General features: G+C 38.8%; 1 protein-coding gene across 2 annotated transcripts in view; it reads right to left on the bottom strand.

Moving 5' to 3' along the window:
* Positions 1 to 4,552: 4,552 nt before the first annotated feature.
* The window catches only part of rnf150a (ring finger protein 150a), a 105,223-nt gene continuing 90,600 nt past the window's right edge, over positions 4,553 to 19,175 (bottom strand). Inside the window, exon 7 of one of the 2 annotated variants that reach the window (XM_080194068.1) lies at positions 4,553 to 11,431. In XM_080194068.1, coding sequence (XP_080050194.1) covers positions 11,313 to 11,431 — 119 coding nt within the window. In that variant the 3' untranslated portion in view covers positions 4,553 to 11,312. The remainder of the gene's footprint in view (positions 11,432 to 19,175) is intronic. The other variant, XM_080194059.1, reaches the window with a different exon arrangement.

Below are 19,175 nucleotides of genomic sequence, written 5' to 3'. Positions count from 1 at the left end.
CTTGATGGGCCGAATGGCCTCTTTCTGCACTGTAGGGTTTCTATAATTTCTTCTATGATTCCTTTTCACCCCCACTGATCACAAGCAGATTGGCACTGGACCGCCCCACCCCCTTAACACTCCCACACCAATCTCAAGCACAGAGCCATTGCACCCACTCCCCCACCCGCCCCCCAATGATCTCAAGCAAAGAGCCATCAGACGCTCAGCATTTCCTCCTAACTCTCAGTGATAGAACGCCTGAATCAGACTTATATGCAGCATGTCTGTTTTGCCTCGATTGTGGTAGTAAAGATGGAAATGCCGGTAAAGTTGGGTGCGCAGCCCATTGAGTCAATTTAAGTGCATACAAATGCACCTAAATGGCCGTCTAACCCATTTCAGGCATGGTCCTGATTGCAGCCATTTTCGGGCCTTGGTAAAAGTGGAACCGGTGTGGAGGTGGGCATGGATGGTGCTAATTGCCTTATGCCCAACTTTACCAAGTTTTTGCCCTGAAAATGGGCACAACGTAATGGCAAAATTGGGTCCTTAGTTTCACTTTTGCTTTAAGCACAGTACATATGCAGCTGATGTTTTCAAGCTTTATACAAATGTATAACTGTTCACATGTCTTAGTAAATGAACCTACAGTACGTTTACTCAATCCCATGAGTGATTAGTGCCTCGTGTATTGCACAGTAAATGAGCCCAAAGTATTATATCATTATAATAACACAACACAGTATACAACTATTTTGAGACATGACATGCTGAGTGTACAATGCTTAGATGGAAGAGGGTGACCTTGAACCTTTGGCTTCCAAAGCTCTCCGTGACTTGATATTGTTTTGTGTCAATTCTGTGTTCGTTGTACACTAATTAAGAGTAATTAGTGTACAACGAACACAGAATTGACACAAAACAACATCAAGTCACGGAGAGCTTTGGAGATTGATTGCCATAATTGATTACCAACGCCATTATCTTTGTGATGCGTTCCAATCAGAATGGTAGAAGTTGAACAAGATGTGTTTTGTTTCTTTTTAATTGTTTAGCAATTCCAAAGTTACTACTTGCCAAAGGCTGAAGTACTACTTGTCTAAATGCTATTGTTTTAGACAAGAGGTCTGTGAAGAATGACAAATGAAGCCACACAAGTATTTATTCAAGTTCTGGAGCATGGCTTTAACCCATAATCTTTTGGCTCAAGAGGCAAAAATGCTATCACTGAGCCAAGTTAACACTTGTATAACATCAATGTTCTCTGCTAACTTTCCATTCCCTAGCCAATAAAAGAGACAAAAGCTTCTGTGCAGAGAATATCTCTGTGCACCAAGCAGCTAGTTTTGAGATTCTGATAACTAGGATCTGATCGTGCTTAGATCTTTAGTCATAAGAGCTTGTGTGTTGAGTATATACATCAAACCTCAGTTCATAATGAAAAATAGAAGGCAGCGAACATAACGATTTGCAGAGCCCATTGTTGTAAAGAATCTTTGGCACTGAATCGAAATGCTAAAGCAAGGTGTTGGAGGAACCAGTTGCATCAATTGAAGTGGGCTGCAAGTCAAAAGGAAAGACAATAGGACACTGTGCCCAATGAATAAATAACCTATAATTTGAAGATTAAGGTTACATATTGAAGCAATCCTAAGAGTCACTAATATGATTAAAACAAAACACAAACATGGAACGCACTTGTTAAGAAAACCGTTCAATTAAAATTTATTGGGATTCATCAATTTTTTAAATTTTGTATAGTTGCAACATCTTACCTAGTACATATATCAACACCGCTGCACATATTTACATTTTATTGTCTGCTATGTAACAAAATAGTAGTAATAGGCTACTGGATGTTTCCACATTTGAATTGAATCCCTCCCCCTTTATACAAACATCAAGTCCAGGTTCAAGCAATTTTAAGTACTGCAAACCGAAAAAGAAATATGCTTTATCATTGATTGTATCAGGCAAATCCCTTTTTCCCCAGTAACATCCTTGGATGCCAGCTTTTTTTTTGCGAGATATAAAGTGCAATATGGGGGAAGAAACACATTATACTTCAGCAATGACTCGCTTCAAATAGAAAATAATTCCTACACAATACGTAAAAAGTCTAGAGGAAAATGTATTATAACTGATAATACAACTACACAATATTTTGCCTATTATCTTGCAGGCTTCAGCATATGAAAAATGCCAAATAAAAATAATTTCTACTGTTATCATCATGCAATCCATTTGCCACTTTGGCTTAACTCTTTACCAAACTAAGTATTTATTTGAAATAAAATAGCACTGAGAAAGCAAAACCGATATTTCTAAATTAGAATGATGTTTTGGAGTACAAAAGCAGCTTTACCAAACAATACAGTGAGCTGCATCAACACAAATAAACCCACATCTTCTAATCAGTTAAACTTAAGGCAATCAATGACTCGTGTTGCATTACATAACCAATGACCTACCACATTCTGCTAAACTTGGATTATATGGAGTCAATTTAACATCCTTTGTTAAATAAGAGACTGGGGGGGAAAAAAACTAAGTAAATGGGAGGGAACCTGATGAAAGAATAAAAAAAAATGAACCATATACATAGAAACCAAGCACACTGAAAAGAAAGGTCAGACGTGGCACTTTCAAAAATAGCAAATCTGGACCAATCTCCCCTCATTTATGGATCATTAACATCCCACTTATAGCAGCAATCTGGCATTGAATGGTAACTAAATTCCACTTGTAACTTTCTTTTTAATGGGTTTCCAGAAGATAGGAGCACCATACTTCTAGTTTTCACCTTTACCCTACAGTAAAGACTAATGTCGGTGAAAGTGAGGGCTTTGGAAATTGAGAACTTGGGCTATAGTCAATTTTACTGGCTGAAACAGTCCAAAAAATAATATGAGATGGTGTTTCCCAGGCAATGCACAACTGAGTTGGTGGAGGGAAAGAAAATTGTATTTTTGTTCAGCAAAATGCACACCTGTAAACAACAATGGAGAACCACTATACTGGAAGATGGCCAAGTCTAAATGAAACTGAATTACTGGTACGGGCAGAGAAGACAGGATCAGCTAGTCAATCTGGTTGTATCCATAATTTCTGGCTGCTGCATTTCCTGACCAGATGGTAAAACAGGCTTGCACGAGTAACAGTGGTTTTAGCAGCAAGGGGAAAGTGAAATGTTAATGTTAAGTATGGTTCTTTATCATACATCAGTAGTATTCAAGGAACAACTTCAACATTTAAATTGTCGCCTGTATCGATATAAAAATGCTTCAAGTAATTGCTCTCAGACAACAGAAGGCATTCTGCACCTAAGCAGCTAATGTTTTGCAAGATATGGATCTAAATTATAAATCTGTCCATTCCATGTGTTAGAAATCCTACTTTAATATTTATATGTTGGATGAAATCAAATTAAGTAACACCCGGACACGGCTGCAGGTGGCAGTGTGTTAGACCAAGACCATTATGTTTGTTAACAAATCAAATAATGGGAAATGTGAACTGATCGAATTTACCCATAAACTGTGACATGACCCAAGCTTAATGCACCAAAGTCGGACACAAAATAAGCTTATTTAACTTCTTTAATGTATTACACAACAAGTGCTGCTTTTGGAGTTTTATAATGGCATTTCCAGAAAGCCAATAACATTTTATAGCTACTAGCCATGGTTTTTGCAAACACATTTGAAACCTTGTTTTGAACAGGCAAACAAAGAAATTATATAAGGTTCTCCTATTACTGTGGTCAGACTTAGAGGAAATTCGAAGTACTGTTTCAATTGAAAGATGTTTCTTTGACTGATAGTTAAGTTGGTGGCATCGTTCAAGTGGTAATAAACTATAGACCTGTGAAGCTAAATTCCCTCTTCTTGGCTGTAAAATTCTATGCAAAGATTAAAACTTACTGAAATGTTGGTCAGTTTTAGTGACTCCCATACACAAATAACGCACTTAAGAGAACACTAAACCGAAATATTTTCTGTCAGTACAAGAAACAGAAGCCAAGTGCCTGCTGCTTGTAATTTTTTTCAAACAAAAAATTTCTTGGCACCTTTGCAAAGCACTATGAGGATATAGGTTGAAATGTTTTTGGAACAAAGTTATAGTTGACCAAACTAAATTTATTTAAAAGAAACCAATAAGAAAATCTATTTACAAGTTATCTTCCTCAATAGTTATGAAGACAAACTGGTGATTCTTTGGTGAATGCAGATCTCACATTCTTACACCCGCCATGGAAAAACAAATTACTTTTGAAATGTGTTTAAAAAATCATTTCTGGAAATATCATTTGTAACATACAATATAATTAAAAATCATTTAAATGACCTATGGAAAAATACTATCCTGACATATTCAAGTAGAATGCGTGTATCATGTATATTTATTTTAAAAATATTTGTCAAGTGTGGATTGAAATGGGTTTGCTATGTAAATGACATTGCAATAAACAGCTACAAAGTGATTGTATTATTAACCATGTATAATGTACTCAATTCTTCTACGTTCACAGGAATACTCTTCTTGTCTTAGGAATTTAGAAGTGCCATTAAATGGTTGTAGAAATGTTCATACAAAAGAGCAATTCAAAATTAATACACAAGAATATCTGCATTTTTTATAAGTACAGGTCACGTATGCTTTATCTGAAATCCTCTGAACCAATTGCATTTTGGATTCCAGATAATTTTGATAAATTTACGTCGCAATAGCTTAAGCATAGCCTAGCAATAATCTAAAGTAAACAAAATGGCTAGAAAAGTATGTATCACTGAATAACAAATGTAGAGTGCCTAAAAAAGTTTCATTTTGACATGTTCACCACAAAAATTGCAAAGGAAACAGTGCAGACAAACTAAACTTTTCACGCTGAAGTTAAAAAAGTGTGGTTTTGAGTGTGTTTGGCTTTCAGATTTACAGATAAAGGATACTCGACCTGCAATACATTGCAGAATTGACCAAGCTGCAAATGTACATTTTGTGTTCATTTGTTTCCACATTAAGCTATTAGAACATTTTGCAATGTGGGCAATATAGAATATGACAACATGGTTCAAAATGCAAACCACAGTTTGAAGTGAACCATAATCCTCAGGGACTATTATGAAACAAGTGGCCTACTAGAGGCATGCTTGAATAATCAAGAGTTTGAAGTATAGTCACAAGAAAATGTAACGTTATGTTTACGTGAATCATGCTCAACTTCTTTCTAAACCTTGACATAACTCTTATCCACCCCTCATCTTTCATCTCTCACTGCAGACCCAAGTTCAATCGGTCCAGCAAAGTATCCCCAGATTTCTACCAAGGCTACTTGTTATCAATGAATTAAAATTATCAACCTACATCTATCTTCTTAATAGCACTGAATACTGACACACCATACTACTAGGTAAATAGGCTTTGATGATAAAAAAATATAAAACTTCAGTATGGTTACCTGGATAGTTAAGAAAATAATAAGCTTACGAGTACTGTCATTTAACATTCTGAATGTAATTAGGTTTTATCTGGCCCTTTACAGGAAACAGGATTTTTCTGGTAAAGCACACATACAATATTCAAAAATCTACCTATATATTTACCTAAAATAAGCTTTCTGATGAGAAATCTTGAATTTAATTTGACTGGACAATTACAAGAGATTATGATTGGTACACAGGCTGCTGACTAAGATTTGGTGAAAGAAGAGTTTCAGCATTATGTTCAACAATTTGATATGATCAATTTGGAAAAGAAGCAGCTGATGCTCTTAAAAAGTCACATGCAAAATATATGATTAAACATAATTCCACTTTAGCCACAACATATTTAGTACTATTTCGAACCACAGTGACTCCAATTTGCATTTAAACAGATCAGCCTCAATGTTTGGGAGAATCTGATTTTCAGGGGTTTTAAAACATAATAAGTTTTTAGTTAGGATCGGACAATTCAGAATTAAAGTCAAATCTACAAGTGCTCAAATATTTGAAAACATTTAACTTTTTTTAAACACCTACTTAAACAAAAGACTTTTTGAAATAAAATAAACGTAAACTCTGTTTAAGATTGACCATTGTGCAAAGACAGATTATCAGAAGATAAAGACTGTTACAAAGTTGAAGGATTGAATACAATTCCTCAAAACGTTTTTCCTCATTCTGAGACAAAAAAAATCAACATTGATCGTAGGCTAGAACTAGAATAGTTAGAGCATAGGAGTGGCTCACCTTGTCCCAAACCCCTTGCCTTTTCCCATAGCATTGTAAATTTTTATTCATCAGATAATTCTTTTTGAAGCTATAAATGAACCTGTCCCACCACACTCTCAGGTTGTGCATACCACTCGCTGTGTTAAACTTTTTTTTATATATCGCCATTGTTTTCTTTGCCAATCACTCTAAATTGGCATCCCTTGATTCAACATTCTTCTGTCAACAGAAACAGTTTCTCATTTTTACTCCATCCAGCTCCCTCATGGTTTTGAACACCTCCATCAGATCTCTCATTTTCTCGAAGAACAGCCCAAATCTCTTCAATCTAGCTACATAACTAAAGTTCTCACACCTGGAACTATTTTTTGTAGATTCTTTCTGTACCCTCTCTAATGCTTTCACATCCTTCCTAAAGTGTGGTGCCCAGAACACCGTTGGGCTCTACTTGAGGCCAAGCCAGTGTTTGATACAGGTTTATCATAATTTCCTTGTTTTTATATTCTGTGTCCCTACTTATAAAGGCCAAGATCATGTATGCTTTATTAAACACATTCTCAATCTGCCCTGCCACCTTTAATGATTTGTGCAGATATACTCCAGATTGTTCTGCTTCAGTGCTTCAATGGAATTGTATGTTTTATATTGCCTCTCCTCGTTCTTCCTAGCAAAATGAACTGATACTACAGAACATGGACTCTCATTCAAAATGAAAAAAGTCATCTGCAGCACAAGCTTCTTAGGAACCGAAACTTTACCCAATGATCCTGGTAGAAGGCCAGCAAAGCAAGTAAAGTTATCCATTTGTTTCAATTCCTTCTTAGGAGAAACTGAAACTTGAGTAAATAAGTTGCTGAACTTTGTGTCTCAACCTAGAAAATCATTGGTAAATAAGTCAAAGAAACTGTCAAAAAGGGACGGGTGATTGGTCACAGTAGTCTGTTTGTGTTGGGTGGCCATACTTCGTGGGTCCAGCATGGTTTCTTTGCTAATACTGAAGTGCACCTAGGTTTGAATTGCCAGTTGTAAGGAAATTCAGGCAATGAAGTCCTTGAATGAGTAAGTATTCCTATCAAGGCTTGTAAGTGGTGTGTAATTCTGAGTTCATCACCCTCTTTTTCCTTCCTCACAGCTGCCTGTTCCTCATTTTAAGAAAATGATAAAAGTGCAGCAACAAATAATGCTGTCTTAACATCACTTAGCAAAAGGCATGGTCGGAATGTCTGAGGCAAAACTGGTGCTGTCCTGGCATCCACTGGCAAAGGTGCCACATTGGAGCATACAAGTGCTTCATAGAAGTCTAAGTGGATAGGCAGTGAAAAAGTGTTCCCAACTAATTTAGCCACGATAGCCACACAGACTTTATTGACTGTTGAGATTGATGTAAAAGAACCCTTGTGGAAATTCCTAAACCAAAAAATGGTTGTGTGTGCACTCTTGTTAAAACGATTTGTCTTTCCTTGTCCTAGAATAATGTCTTTTCTTGTCCGAGAATAATGTAAGTGGGACAATGTAGTGCTATGGGTGGGGTTGCATTTTATTAGGGCTTAGTGCTAAGAGTCAATGTGGATTGACACTCGTTTGAAGTTGAGATAATGGCCTGTGGACAAGTAACTAATACTGCTACATTAGGATACTCTGGTCAATGTATTAATGCCAGTTTTGGCATGGCAGCTAATCCTGAAGGCAAGCTCAACCTATGACCAATGCTAGAGAATATTTCTTCCCCCAGTACCTTCTTTAAGGCTTGGTGCAAGACATTGTTCTAAGGGAATGTTGCTGTGGAACTATTCCTGTTTGTTTTAATTTTGGTACCCAAAGTGACTCAACACCAAGAAAACTTCATTTTTACCATTGTGGTGGCCATCAACTTCTAATGATCAAGCAAAATCCATTTGCTAAGACAGGAATAAGTGTGGAGATAGGAAAAATCATAGGAAAAAGGATGGATTTACCGCATAGGAGTCAATTCATCCCATCATGCCCATGTCAGCCAAAGAAGATGAGATGCAAGATTTCTGTCTCAACTACTCTTTCAAGGAAAGAGTTCCAGACATCCAACATAAACTGGGTGAAAATATTACTCCCAATCATCTGTCAATTACTTTAAATATTTGTCTCCTGGTAATTAATCTCTCTAGTCATGGAAATAGACACTGCCTATCTACTTCATCTGTACCTCTCAACTAAATCTCTCCTCAGTCTCCTCAGTACAAAGGAAACAATTCCTGCCTATCTAATCATTCCTCATAGCTAGAGTTCTCCATTCATGGTAATAACCATGTAAAACTTCTCTATACCCTTTTGATTGTGCTCATATCCTTCCTGCAGAACTATAGGCACAATGCTAGCTTAGTTTTATACCATTCTAATAAAACCTCCCCACTCTTGTAGCCAGACCTTGTCCAATACAGAAAAGCTTCCTGCATGCCTTCTTGGCCACAATATTTGCTTGCCTTGCCACTTTCACTAATCATAGACACAGACTGCATTGTCTCTTTGCACTCCTCAGGATCCTACCATTCATTGTTAATTCCCTTCCCTCGCTTGACCTCCTCAAATGCACTACCGCACAAATTCTCATTAGTCATTTTTCTGTCCATTGATATCTGCCCGCAGACTACATATTTTTTCCATCACAATCATCGACATGGGGAAAATTTGTATCAACTGCAAACTATTCTATGATTCTGCATATCTTAGCTGCAACTTCAGTTTTTACTAACTTTCCTGCTTTTGTATCATCCAAAAATTTTACAATCTTGCAGTTGGTATCACACCCCAGCAAATCTATGTAAATTAGAAACAGCAGAGGTCCAAACACTGATCCCCGTACAACTCCAGCTAGCACCTAATCCTCAGGATTTATCCATTTGTGGCACAGCTTCATGGGATGCAACATAAAATGGCACTGCTGGAAAATGATGCAAATATTTTGCAGACTAAAACCTAAGTAAAATTAAAGTGCAATCACGCAAACATTTCTCTAAAAGCCATACAACTGGAGGAGAACAGCTGAAACTGTTTATAGCAATAAGAAACACTTGGGCAGCAATTCAAACTCTTTCTGGTGCAGAAAACAATTTGGAGATTTACTCCTGACAGGTGAAAAGTTAACTGAAGTGCAGCTCTTCAGCAAGGCCCCATAAGGATCAAAGCACATGACTGTTTGAAGTATTATTTTTCTTAAAGAGGAAATGGGTTAAATGATTTTCCTATGGTACAAGAAACGTGAATGAATGAGGACGAAAGTGGCTTATTTAACATTACGAATGACACCAATTTGTAACCCTATCTATTTGGACTAAGATTCTTTAACTGCGCCCATACATTTTTCCATCAGTAATGTAAGCAACCCTAATCTTCTGTTGGAGTTTAAAAAAAAATAATATTTCCGAAAGCTCATGTCAGACACATTTCATGTTTGCATTTTTAACATTTATCATCTAACTCAAGCAGCAAATAGATTGCTGCTAAAACGTCTGCTGTGCTCTATCTCCTATCCGGTCCAATTCTGGATCTATATACATTAACATGTTTCCTTTCATTATCAACCCACCAGAATGCAATCTCAAAAATATTTGAAAATCTTCAGAACAATGCTCCAACAACATTGCCTCCGGCTGTGCTGTTCTAGGACAAAAATGCACTGGAGTGACTACAAGGTCTGCACACCACGTGATAAACACTCATTACGGTCCTTGGGATAACCTAAGGTTTTCATTTGTTCTTTATCAAAAAAAAAATTGTAAAAGATTGCTGCTTTTCAAATACTAATGTCTAAACAGTCAACAATCTACAGTTAGGACAAAAACAGTACAATAATTTCAAAAATATACAACGTCTGCTACTTTGTGTTATTTTTCTTTCCATCTAGAGAGAATTTATATATTTTTTTCCAACATTATTATTACATTATTGGCTCCTTTTATGGAAAGGAAGGATCTATCTATAAAATGGCTGTAGTAGAATCTCATGATTTGAGAGTCGTTTATTTGGACTCAGTATATTGATTCTGAAATTCTAATACATTTTCATATGTTTTCACTGCACAATAAGCTATTGCTAGGAAAGATGATGTAAGCAACTAAAATTCAAATTCCTTAAAATATTAGAAATTCTTTTGAAGCACATTATAATGTAAATTATATTCTGGCTGAGGTGGGTTGATGTAAAGCATGTCTCTAAAGAATAAAATTAACTTACATTTCAATCCCCTAAACGCCATTACAGCTTGTGGTTTAACCTATTTGGCCACTTTCTCAGCTGGTGTGTGTTAATAGCCACAATGCCAAAAAACTTGGGGGAATGTCAGATGTGAACCATTCACACAACCCAGTCTATCATGAATCCTTAGAGTGCAAGCAGGCTTTTGCTGGAACATTCACTCCGTCTAAATTACCAATACAGCAGTATGTGTGTATATATTTTATATATATTATATATACGTAATATATATACACACATACAACATGCCTGCACAATATCAATGCTAACACTTCTAACTATTGGCAAAGATATGTTAAGAGATGGCAAATGAATTTCTAGCAGTCTTTTCATACCTGCAAGCCACTGCTTTGAATATTTACTGAGCAAAACAAACTTTACTTAAAGCTGACCACACAAAAAAAACTATGATTCACAGGAGTGCAGGACTTGGAACCAACTTTAAAATTCAGTTCATAACTTAAAAGCACCGACTGAATGTTTTAGTGTTGAGGCAGTGATTCCAGGATCAATCCTTCTAATAAAAATATTTTTGGATCAAACTCTGGAAAAGCTGGAGTCAGTCGCAAAAAGAAACTTAAAAACACAAACTGTTGACCATCATTGACAGTATAAAACAAAAAGTAAACAACATAAAATTGTTATTTTCTTCATCTCAGTCACTGAGTTGTGTTAACAGCTTTTTTAAATATAGGAATGAGGGCAAGAGATAAGCTTGCAGCATCCTTGTGAAGAGAAAGACATCCAATGCTAAAGAATCTGTGTATAAGGAAGAGTAAACGATTGTCGCTATTGCTCTCACAATCATCCCAGTTCTGAGTGCACTGGACATTTGTTTCAGTCACTCTGTGGGCTTGCCTGATCCATATCCAGAGATAGAATTAACCCTTCTCAGGATTTCACCTCCTCACAGTCCTGGTCAGTGGAGAGCTCTATGTCTGAAAGTCCAACTTCAACAGCCAGAATCAATGAAGTGTCTGAGTCGCTGCTCACAACAGGTCCTTCATCATCTTCAAGAATGGAGAAACAAAAAACATAATTATCAAGTGTGCTTTATTCTACATCTAATATTTGTAATAAACTTCAACAAAAGCTTCATGTTCGTAAATACTCAAATTTTGCCACAATCATGGTTGAAATTGTACTGTGTAGACTGCTACAAATAGAGCTGCAAAGTCCCAACTTGGAATAGAAATCCTGGTCTTTAGTCAACATAAAAGATTTTAAAAACTTAGAAAAAAGTCAACCATGAAAAAACTTTCATTATTAAAACCAGCAATTCCATGAGCCATATAGGCTAGAATAATATTGTTGGTTCAAGTGTCAGGACTGCCATTATTCAAAACACTTCTCCATCATTACTGAACTCTCATTACAGATGGCAGTTGAAGACAGTTCCTATAACCTTGCACCATTGACACCCTCCATCTGATTCCCCGTATCTCGGAAAACTGGAAGGCAGGAAGTGATTGCCTGTGGGGCACCCCGTTCCTGATGCGAAGTTCCTTGATTGAGCATAGAGTCAGGGTTTGCTGGATGACCTTCCTGGATAGTGAGCGCCATCTGCCACTAGGATAAGGCCTGGAAGAGGCTACTAAATGGCTCAATTGGTCTCTTGGCAGCCTAAATGTGGAGATACCGGCGTTGGACTGGTGTAAACACAGTAAGAAGTCTCACAACACCAAGTTAAAGTCCAACAGGCTTATTTGGTAGCAAAAGCCACTAGCTTTCAGAGCGCTTGCTGCTCCTTCATCAGGTGAGTCAGGTCACCTCACAAAGGAGCAGCGCTCCGAAAGCTTGTGGCTTTTGCTACCAAATAAACCTGTTGGATTTTAACCTGGTGTTGTGAGACTTCTTACAGCCTTTTTAATCCAGACTTGATCAGAGGGAGGCAGGATCTTCATCCTGCACCCTTCCCCGTGTACATAGAACATAGAACATAGAACATTACAGCGCAGAACAGGCCCTTCGGCCCACGATGTTGCGCCGACCAGCTTTTAAAAAAAGACTAACCCACTAATCTAAACCAATCCCATTTCGTCCATAAACCTATCCACAGATCTCTTAAACGCCCCCAAACTAGGCGCATTTACAACTGCAGCTGGCAGGGCATTCCAGTCCCTCACCACCCTCTGGGTAAAGAACCTACCCCTGACATCAGTCCTATAACTACCCCCCCTTAATTTAAAGCCGTGCCCCCTCGTGGTAGCTTTCTCCATCCTAGGAAAAAGGCTATCACTATCCACCCTGTCTAAACCTCTAATCATCTTATATGTTTCAATAAGGTAACATACACCCTGGTTTTCTCAGCACTCTCCTGCACAGCACTCCTTAGAACAACACTTCTTGTGGCTGCATTCATTCCTCTCTCCAGACACCACCTAACATTCAACACTCACACCTTTCAACCTACTACCTCTCACACCTATGGCAGACATCGTCCACAAATACTCTTGCTAGCCACACAAGCTATTACTAACACTCTGCTTTCTCTCCCTGCAGGAGAAGACAGCACACAACTTGGGGAACTGCAAAGACCTGGCTTTTGGGGGCTGGGTAGTCCTCCAGTGACAGCCAGCAGATGGCCACTGCCATTGTATGTGCACCTGGCTAACTCTGGAGGCCTTATTCCAGGATACTGCAAATGTCAGCAGCGACTTGCCGGGAAAACCTGAGTCTTCTGAGACAAGTTGAGAGAGTTGATCCTCTGCACTTGGGTCCTGTGTTGGGATCTTGCCTCCTTGGAGCCGCATTTCTTGTATCGACCAACTGCTCAACTGAGCAGCAACAGGCTAAGGAGAAAGCTGCTGGTCCTGCTACTTGCTCTTCATCAGAAACGCAAAATAGAGTTGTATTAGCAATGCCATACCATGCTGAAAGCTAGCAACAGGGAAGTGCAGCTGAGGGTGAGTAAATGTGAGACGTGAAATGACTTCCAAGAAGCTGGGCGGCACGGTGGCACAGTGGTTAACACTGATGCCTCACAGTGCAAGGGACCCGGGTTCAATTCTGGCCTCTGAGGTGTTTGCACATTCTCCCCAAGTCTGCATGGGTTTCCTCCAGGTGCTCAGGTTTCTTCCCATAGTTCAGAGATGTGTGTTAGGCTGACTGGCCGTGGTAAATTGACTCAAGTGTTGGAGGGTTAGCTGGGTGGATGTGTGGGGTTGCAGAAATAGGGTCTGGGTGGAATTGTGGTTGGTACAGACTTAATGGGCTGAATGACCTCCTTCTGCACTGCAGGGATTCTATGATTCTAAGCTGACAGTCACTCATTAAGCACTGAAAGAATTCCAAGAGAAGGGGTGCTGTGAGCTCTTCAGTTTCACTGATTAACCCATTTATGTGTGCATTCCCCAATTTGCCTTCCAACCCAGAAGAGGGTGGGACAATGTCAGGCTCTTGACCAGATGTCATTTTTAAGGGTTTTAATTTCCCCCATGCATCTGGAAAGCTCTCTCCATTGTATCCATATCTGTTATAAAGCAATTTTAAAAAGGGCAGAATGGAGTTGAGAACTAGCATGTTGTTTTCTTCTCATTGGATCTGAGAATGAAACCCAGCATGGGTTTAAATATTTTGTATGGCCAGAGTGCAGGAAGCCTCCCTAATCATCAAGCTTGTGCTTTAGCTGACTAGTTTGTTCCAGGCTTGAAGTACCCAAAGTGATTGATTCTCCAGCATCAAAACTCTTCACCCTACTGGACCAAATTTTGTGACGATGGAATGATTTATAGATATTTTAAGTATCCTCCAAAAAATGTCAAACTAACATATATGATGTCGGTTTTGACACAGAAACAGAAAAATCTGAAAAATTATTTCTGGTTCTGCCCAAAACTGACTGAAATGGCAACTGTTGTTCTTAATTAGAAGTCCAGAATCTATGAAATTACAGCCAAACATTGTCCATTGCAGCTAAAGTACCATCTGGCAACGTAAGAACATAAGAAATAGGAGCAGGAGTAGGCCTCTAGCCCTTTGAGCCTGCCCCGCCATTCAATAAGATCATGGCTGATCTGAAGTGGATCAGTTCCACTTTCCCGCTTTCTCCCCATAACCCTTAATTCCCTTGTCTGTCAAAAACCTATCTACCCGTGACTTAAATATATTTAGCGAGGTAGCTAGCATGGTGGACCTAGAATTGCACTGTATCATCGCTGAATGAATTGTTCTACAATATCAGATTGCTTTAGTTGCTTTTGGCCTTCTGCACAGGTTTTGGGGGTAACTAGTGAATATTCCATAAAATGTCAATATCCGGACCCAAGCATAAGGAAGCACATTCAACAGTTAAACAGTTATGGATCATACTGAAGTTACAGATGAGAAGTATTAGCATATTTTGCCCACCAAATATCACATGATTATACTTCAGGATAAATTTCAAAAGCACTCTTTGTCTTCATCACCCTTTGAAATTTGGTTGTTGTTAGCCACAAGAATCAATTTACATCACTTCAATTTACACTGATATTTACTTTGACTGGAACTAACTCTCAGCAATATTCACAGTATTCAATTGTAAAGGATAGCAGTCTACAGCTATTAACGTCTTATAACACGGACTGAACTGAAATAGTCATCCTGCGGCTATCAAACATCACTGATATCAAAGCCAGGTATCCACTTGCTATCTATCTATCAGGAGCACCACAGAACTAATGCATTCACAATCACCCAACTTATGCACCAAATATATTGGTACCCTCCATCCACTGGCAAGTGTTCAGATGTAATTAAAAGGCTTGTGTTTTTGACTTTCGCATATATACAGTACAATGCAAGTACAATCTCCACCAGTTATAGTGTTACTGTTAATGCAATGTTGAATGGCAAAACTGCAATAGATTACAGCAATAAAATAGACTTATTTGAATACAACCAATGAACTTCCACAACGTAGATCCCATCTGGCCACTGACTTATAGAACAGAGAATTGGTTTGCATTACTTGTCCAATATAGGCAGCTGCTTGAAATCAGCATGAACGACATGAGGTTCAAACATGCAAACTGGCACATTTTCTTTCAAACTTTTTAATTTTCCATGGAATAAGAACTTCACACATGGAGCTGGGCATGTTCCTGGCTAATGATGATATCACTTGCATGAAAGACAACATGGAAGCTAGATGATATGCCTCATGGGCACTGTCGTCTTTTGCAACTCAGTTTGTGCTGAGTCAGAGTAGAATTTCCAAGAAGCCTGTTTGCCTCTAATTGACCTAGGGCTTTTATATTCCACTGACTCGAATTATTAATTCTGTCTCTTTCTCTCTACAGATGCTGCCAGACTTGCTGAGTCCCTGCTGCCATCTGAATAAGAGATTGTCATTGCGATGTAATTTAAGTGATTGTCATAAATGAAATGGGAGAATCTGTCAAAGAAAGTCAGGCAATGTTGGTTGAGGAATCAGATGATCTCCCATGGGGCTTTTTAAATACCAGAGGCTGGTATTTAAAAACTCCATGACCAGCCTGAACGAGTATGCCACTACAGTAACTGATTTCGTTACTAAGTGTGTAGTAGACTGTGTGCCAAAAAAGCAAATCCGTGTGTTTTCCAACAGGATGCCATGGACGAACAGGAATATCCACTGCTTGCTGAAATCCAGGTCTGAGTCGTTCAAGTCAGGCAACACTGACCTATACAAGAAAGCCAGAGATGATCAAAGGAGATCCATCAAAGATGTCAAAAGACTTTACTGGGCCAAGCTAGAATCCCAGGCTAGCCACAGACTCCTGCCAACTATGGCAAGGACTGCAACATATAACAGGCTCCTTGAACTCAATGCATTCTATGCCTGTTTTGAGCAAGAGGTCAGCGAGACCAAGCCCTCTACCTCGAAAGCCTCAGACGAACCTGCGTCCAAGGTCATCTTTTCAGATGTCAGAGCAGCCTTCTCGAAGGTTGACCCATGAAAAGCGACTGACCCAGATGGGGTACTTGGACGAGCACTCAGATCCTGCGTGGACCAGCCAGCAAGGATATTCACAGACATCATCAGCCTCTCTTTACACCAATTTGAAGTCCCTATCTGCTTCAAGAAGACAACCATCATCACAGTATCAAAGAAAAATCAAGCAGCGTGCCTTAATGACTACCATCTGGTGGTTCTGGCATCCATCATTATGAAGTGCTTCGAAAGATTGGTCATAGCATGAATCAATTCCGGTCAATCTGGATCCACTACAGGTCGCTACCACCGCAACAGGTCCACAGCAGATGCCATCTCCCTGGCCTTGCACTCAACCCTGGAACACCGTGGCCAGGGGCTCGGTTCCTGGACTGAATCCTGAACTTCCTAACCCACAGACCGCAATCAGTAAGGACAGGCAACAACATTTCCTCCACAATCATCCTCAATGCCAGTGTCCCACATGCTATGTCCTTAGCCTCTTACTACACTCTTTATACATCTATGACCGTGTAGCCAAATTCCCCTCCAACTCGATTTTCAAGTTTACTGATGACACCACTGTAGTAGGTCAGATCTCAAACAATGACGTGACAGAGTACAGGAAAGAGACAGAAAATCTGGTGAACTCGTATGACGACAATAATCCCTCCCTAATGTCAACAAAATGAAGGAGATTGTCATTTACTTCAGGAAGCAGAGTGGAGGACATGCCCCTGTTTACATCAATGGGGACAAAGTAGAAATGGTTGAGAGCTTCATGTTTTTTTGGTGTCCAGATCACCAACAACCTGTCCTGGTCCCTCCTTGCCGGCTCTATTAATAAGAAAGCCCACCAATGTCTCTACTTTCTCAAAAGACTAAGGAAATTTGGCATGTTAACTACGACTCTCACCAACCTTTACAGATGCACCATAGAAAGTATTCTTTCTGGTTGTATCGCAGCTTGGTGTGGCCCCTGCTTTCTCAAAGACTGCAAAAAACTATAAAGGGTCATGAACGAAGCCCATTCCATCACTCAGACCAGCCTTCCATCTATTGGCACTATCTACATTTCCCTAAGGACCTCTTGCACCCCAACTTCTCTCATCAGGAAAAAGATACATAACTCTGAAGAAATGTTCCAACTGATTCGAGAACAACTTCTTTTTTGCTGCCATTAGACTTTTGAATGGACCTACTTTGCACTAAGTTTATCTTTCTCTATACCCTAGCTAATACTGTAACACTACATTCTGCATTCTCTCCTTTCCTTCACTGGAACGGTCTGTATGGCATGCAAGAAACAATATTTTTCACTGTATACTAATACATACTAATAAATCAAATCAATAAACGTGAAGTATAAATTTCACACTTACAGATATTAACATTATAAGACAAAAGGTAAGTTCTGAGGCAATATAGTGCACAAAACAGTTTTATGAAATTTCTGAAGTTGAGGTAATTTCTTACTTAATTAAAGCCATGTTAATCCATCTATTACCTATTTAAATCTACAAATATGTAACCAGAAGTCTAACTAGCTCAGTTAGGTTGATGGTAAGAGTGCGGTGCTTGATAATATCAATGGCATGTGTTTAATTCCTATACTAGCTAAGGTAAGTATTTGGCATCTGCCTCTCCAGCTTTCTCCATAATGATAGCATGGTTTAAGTCTTGGGTAGCAATTCTAGGACAATGAGGATGCTTTATGGAAAAAGAGCATGAGAGAGAGAGAGAGATAAGTTGTGATTTACTGGATTCTAAACTCTATTCCACACATCCACTACATGCTCGCTCTGCAGCAATGGCTCTGACCTTTCACAAAACTTTATGCAATGCATAAATGTAAAGAACTTATTTGAATCTATCAATTCTTCAATTTACTGGCCAATAATCAGAGCTGACATCTGCAGCATTTTCCCTTGCTGAGGGTGATGAAATCCCCAAATATCAATGGATTTGCAGTATCTGTCCTGCCAGAGTGGCAAATGTGATTGTATAACTCAACTATAGTGAATGAACCTGACTCCATGCTTAAAGATTTTTGTGACTCTAAATTCTTGGTTTGATCCCTCTTCTCACCCTCTGAGATTGTACTAATACTTCCCCTACTGAAAAAGAATACTGGCCTCCTCCTTCCTTTGATAACCTCTCCCCACTCCTCTCCCTTTCCCCAATCCCCTTGGTCTAGGTATTCCCCCTATTTTACATTAAGACTGGACTTGCATCACTCCCACGTGCAACACCATGCCTATGATGATGTACCTCCTGTGACAGATTTGTACTGGTGACTAAGTATTAGAAAGACCACACCTTTGTTTAGGGAATAGGCAGCAGTTCCAGGGAAATCTGTTTAGAAGTCTTAATTTGACCTGCACTTGTACAATAATTGTTTTATTTCATCTCTGCATTGCGAATTTAAATCTTTCTTTACAGATTGCCTGAACATAAGACATAAGGTTACTTTTGTTACGCATGACACACTTATTGTCCTACTCATTATCATCTCCCTTCAACTAGACAGAAACTCCACTCAAACACAGGCTACAAAAAGGTCTGGCTCCACAAATAGCAGCCAGTAATGATCCTTAGTTTCAATGTGGTCCACAGGATCAGCATCTGTTTGCTTACATGCCCCTATATCAATCCCAATGTATCTAAACTCCTTACTTACAGCAAAGCAGCAAGCAAAAACGTCAAAATAAAGACAGTTAACATAACAATATTTTACAAATGCTACATCTGCATTTTATTTAGACAATGAGTGGATTTTCAAGCTTATATTTCAACTTTGGATAATTGTGTTATGTCAAGTAAGCATTTTTTCATAATTCGAAGAATACTTTGGAAAA

The sequence above is a fragment of the Carcharhinus amblyrhynchos genome, chromosome 1 (genome assembly GCF_965287045.1).
Source record: "Carcharhinus amblyrhynchos chromosome 1, sCarAmb.v2.hapA, whole genome shotgun sequence".
NCBI lineage: Eukaryota > Metazoa > Chordata > Chondrichthyes > Carcharhiniformes > Carcharhinidae > Carcharhinus > Carcharhinus amblyrhynchos.
Note: the sequence above shows the minus strand (reverse complement) of the source record. Positions and strands in the feature narration are given on the sequence as shown.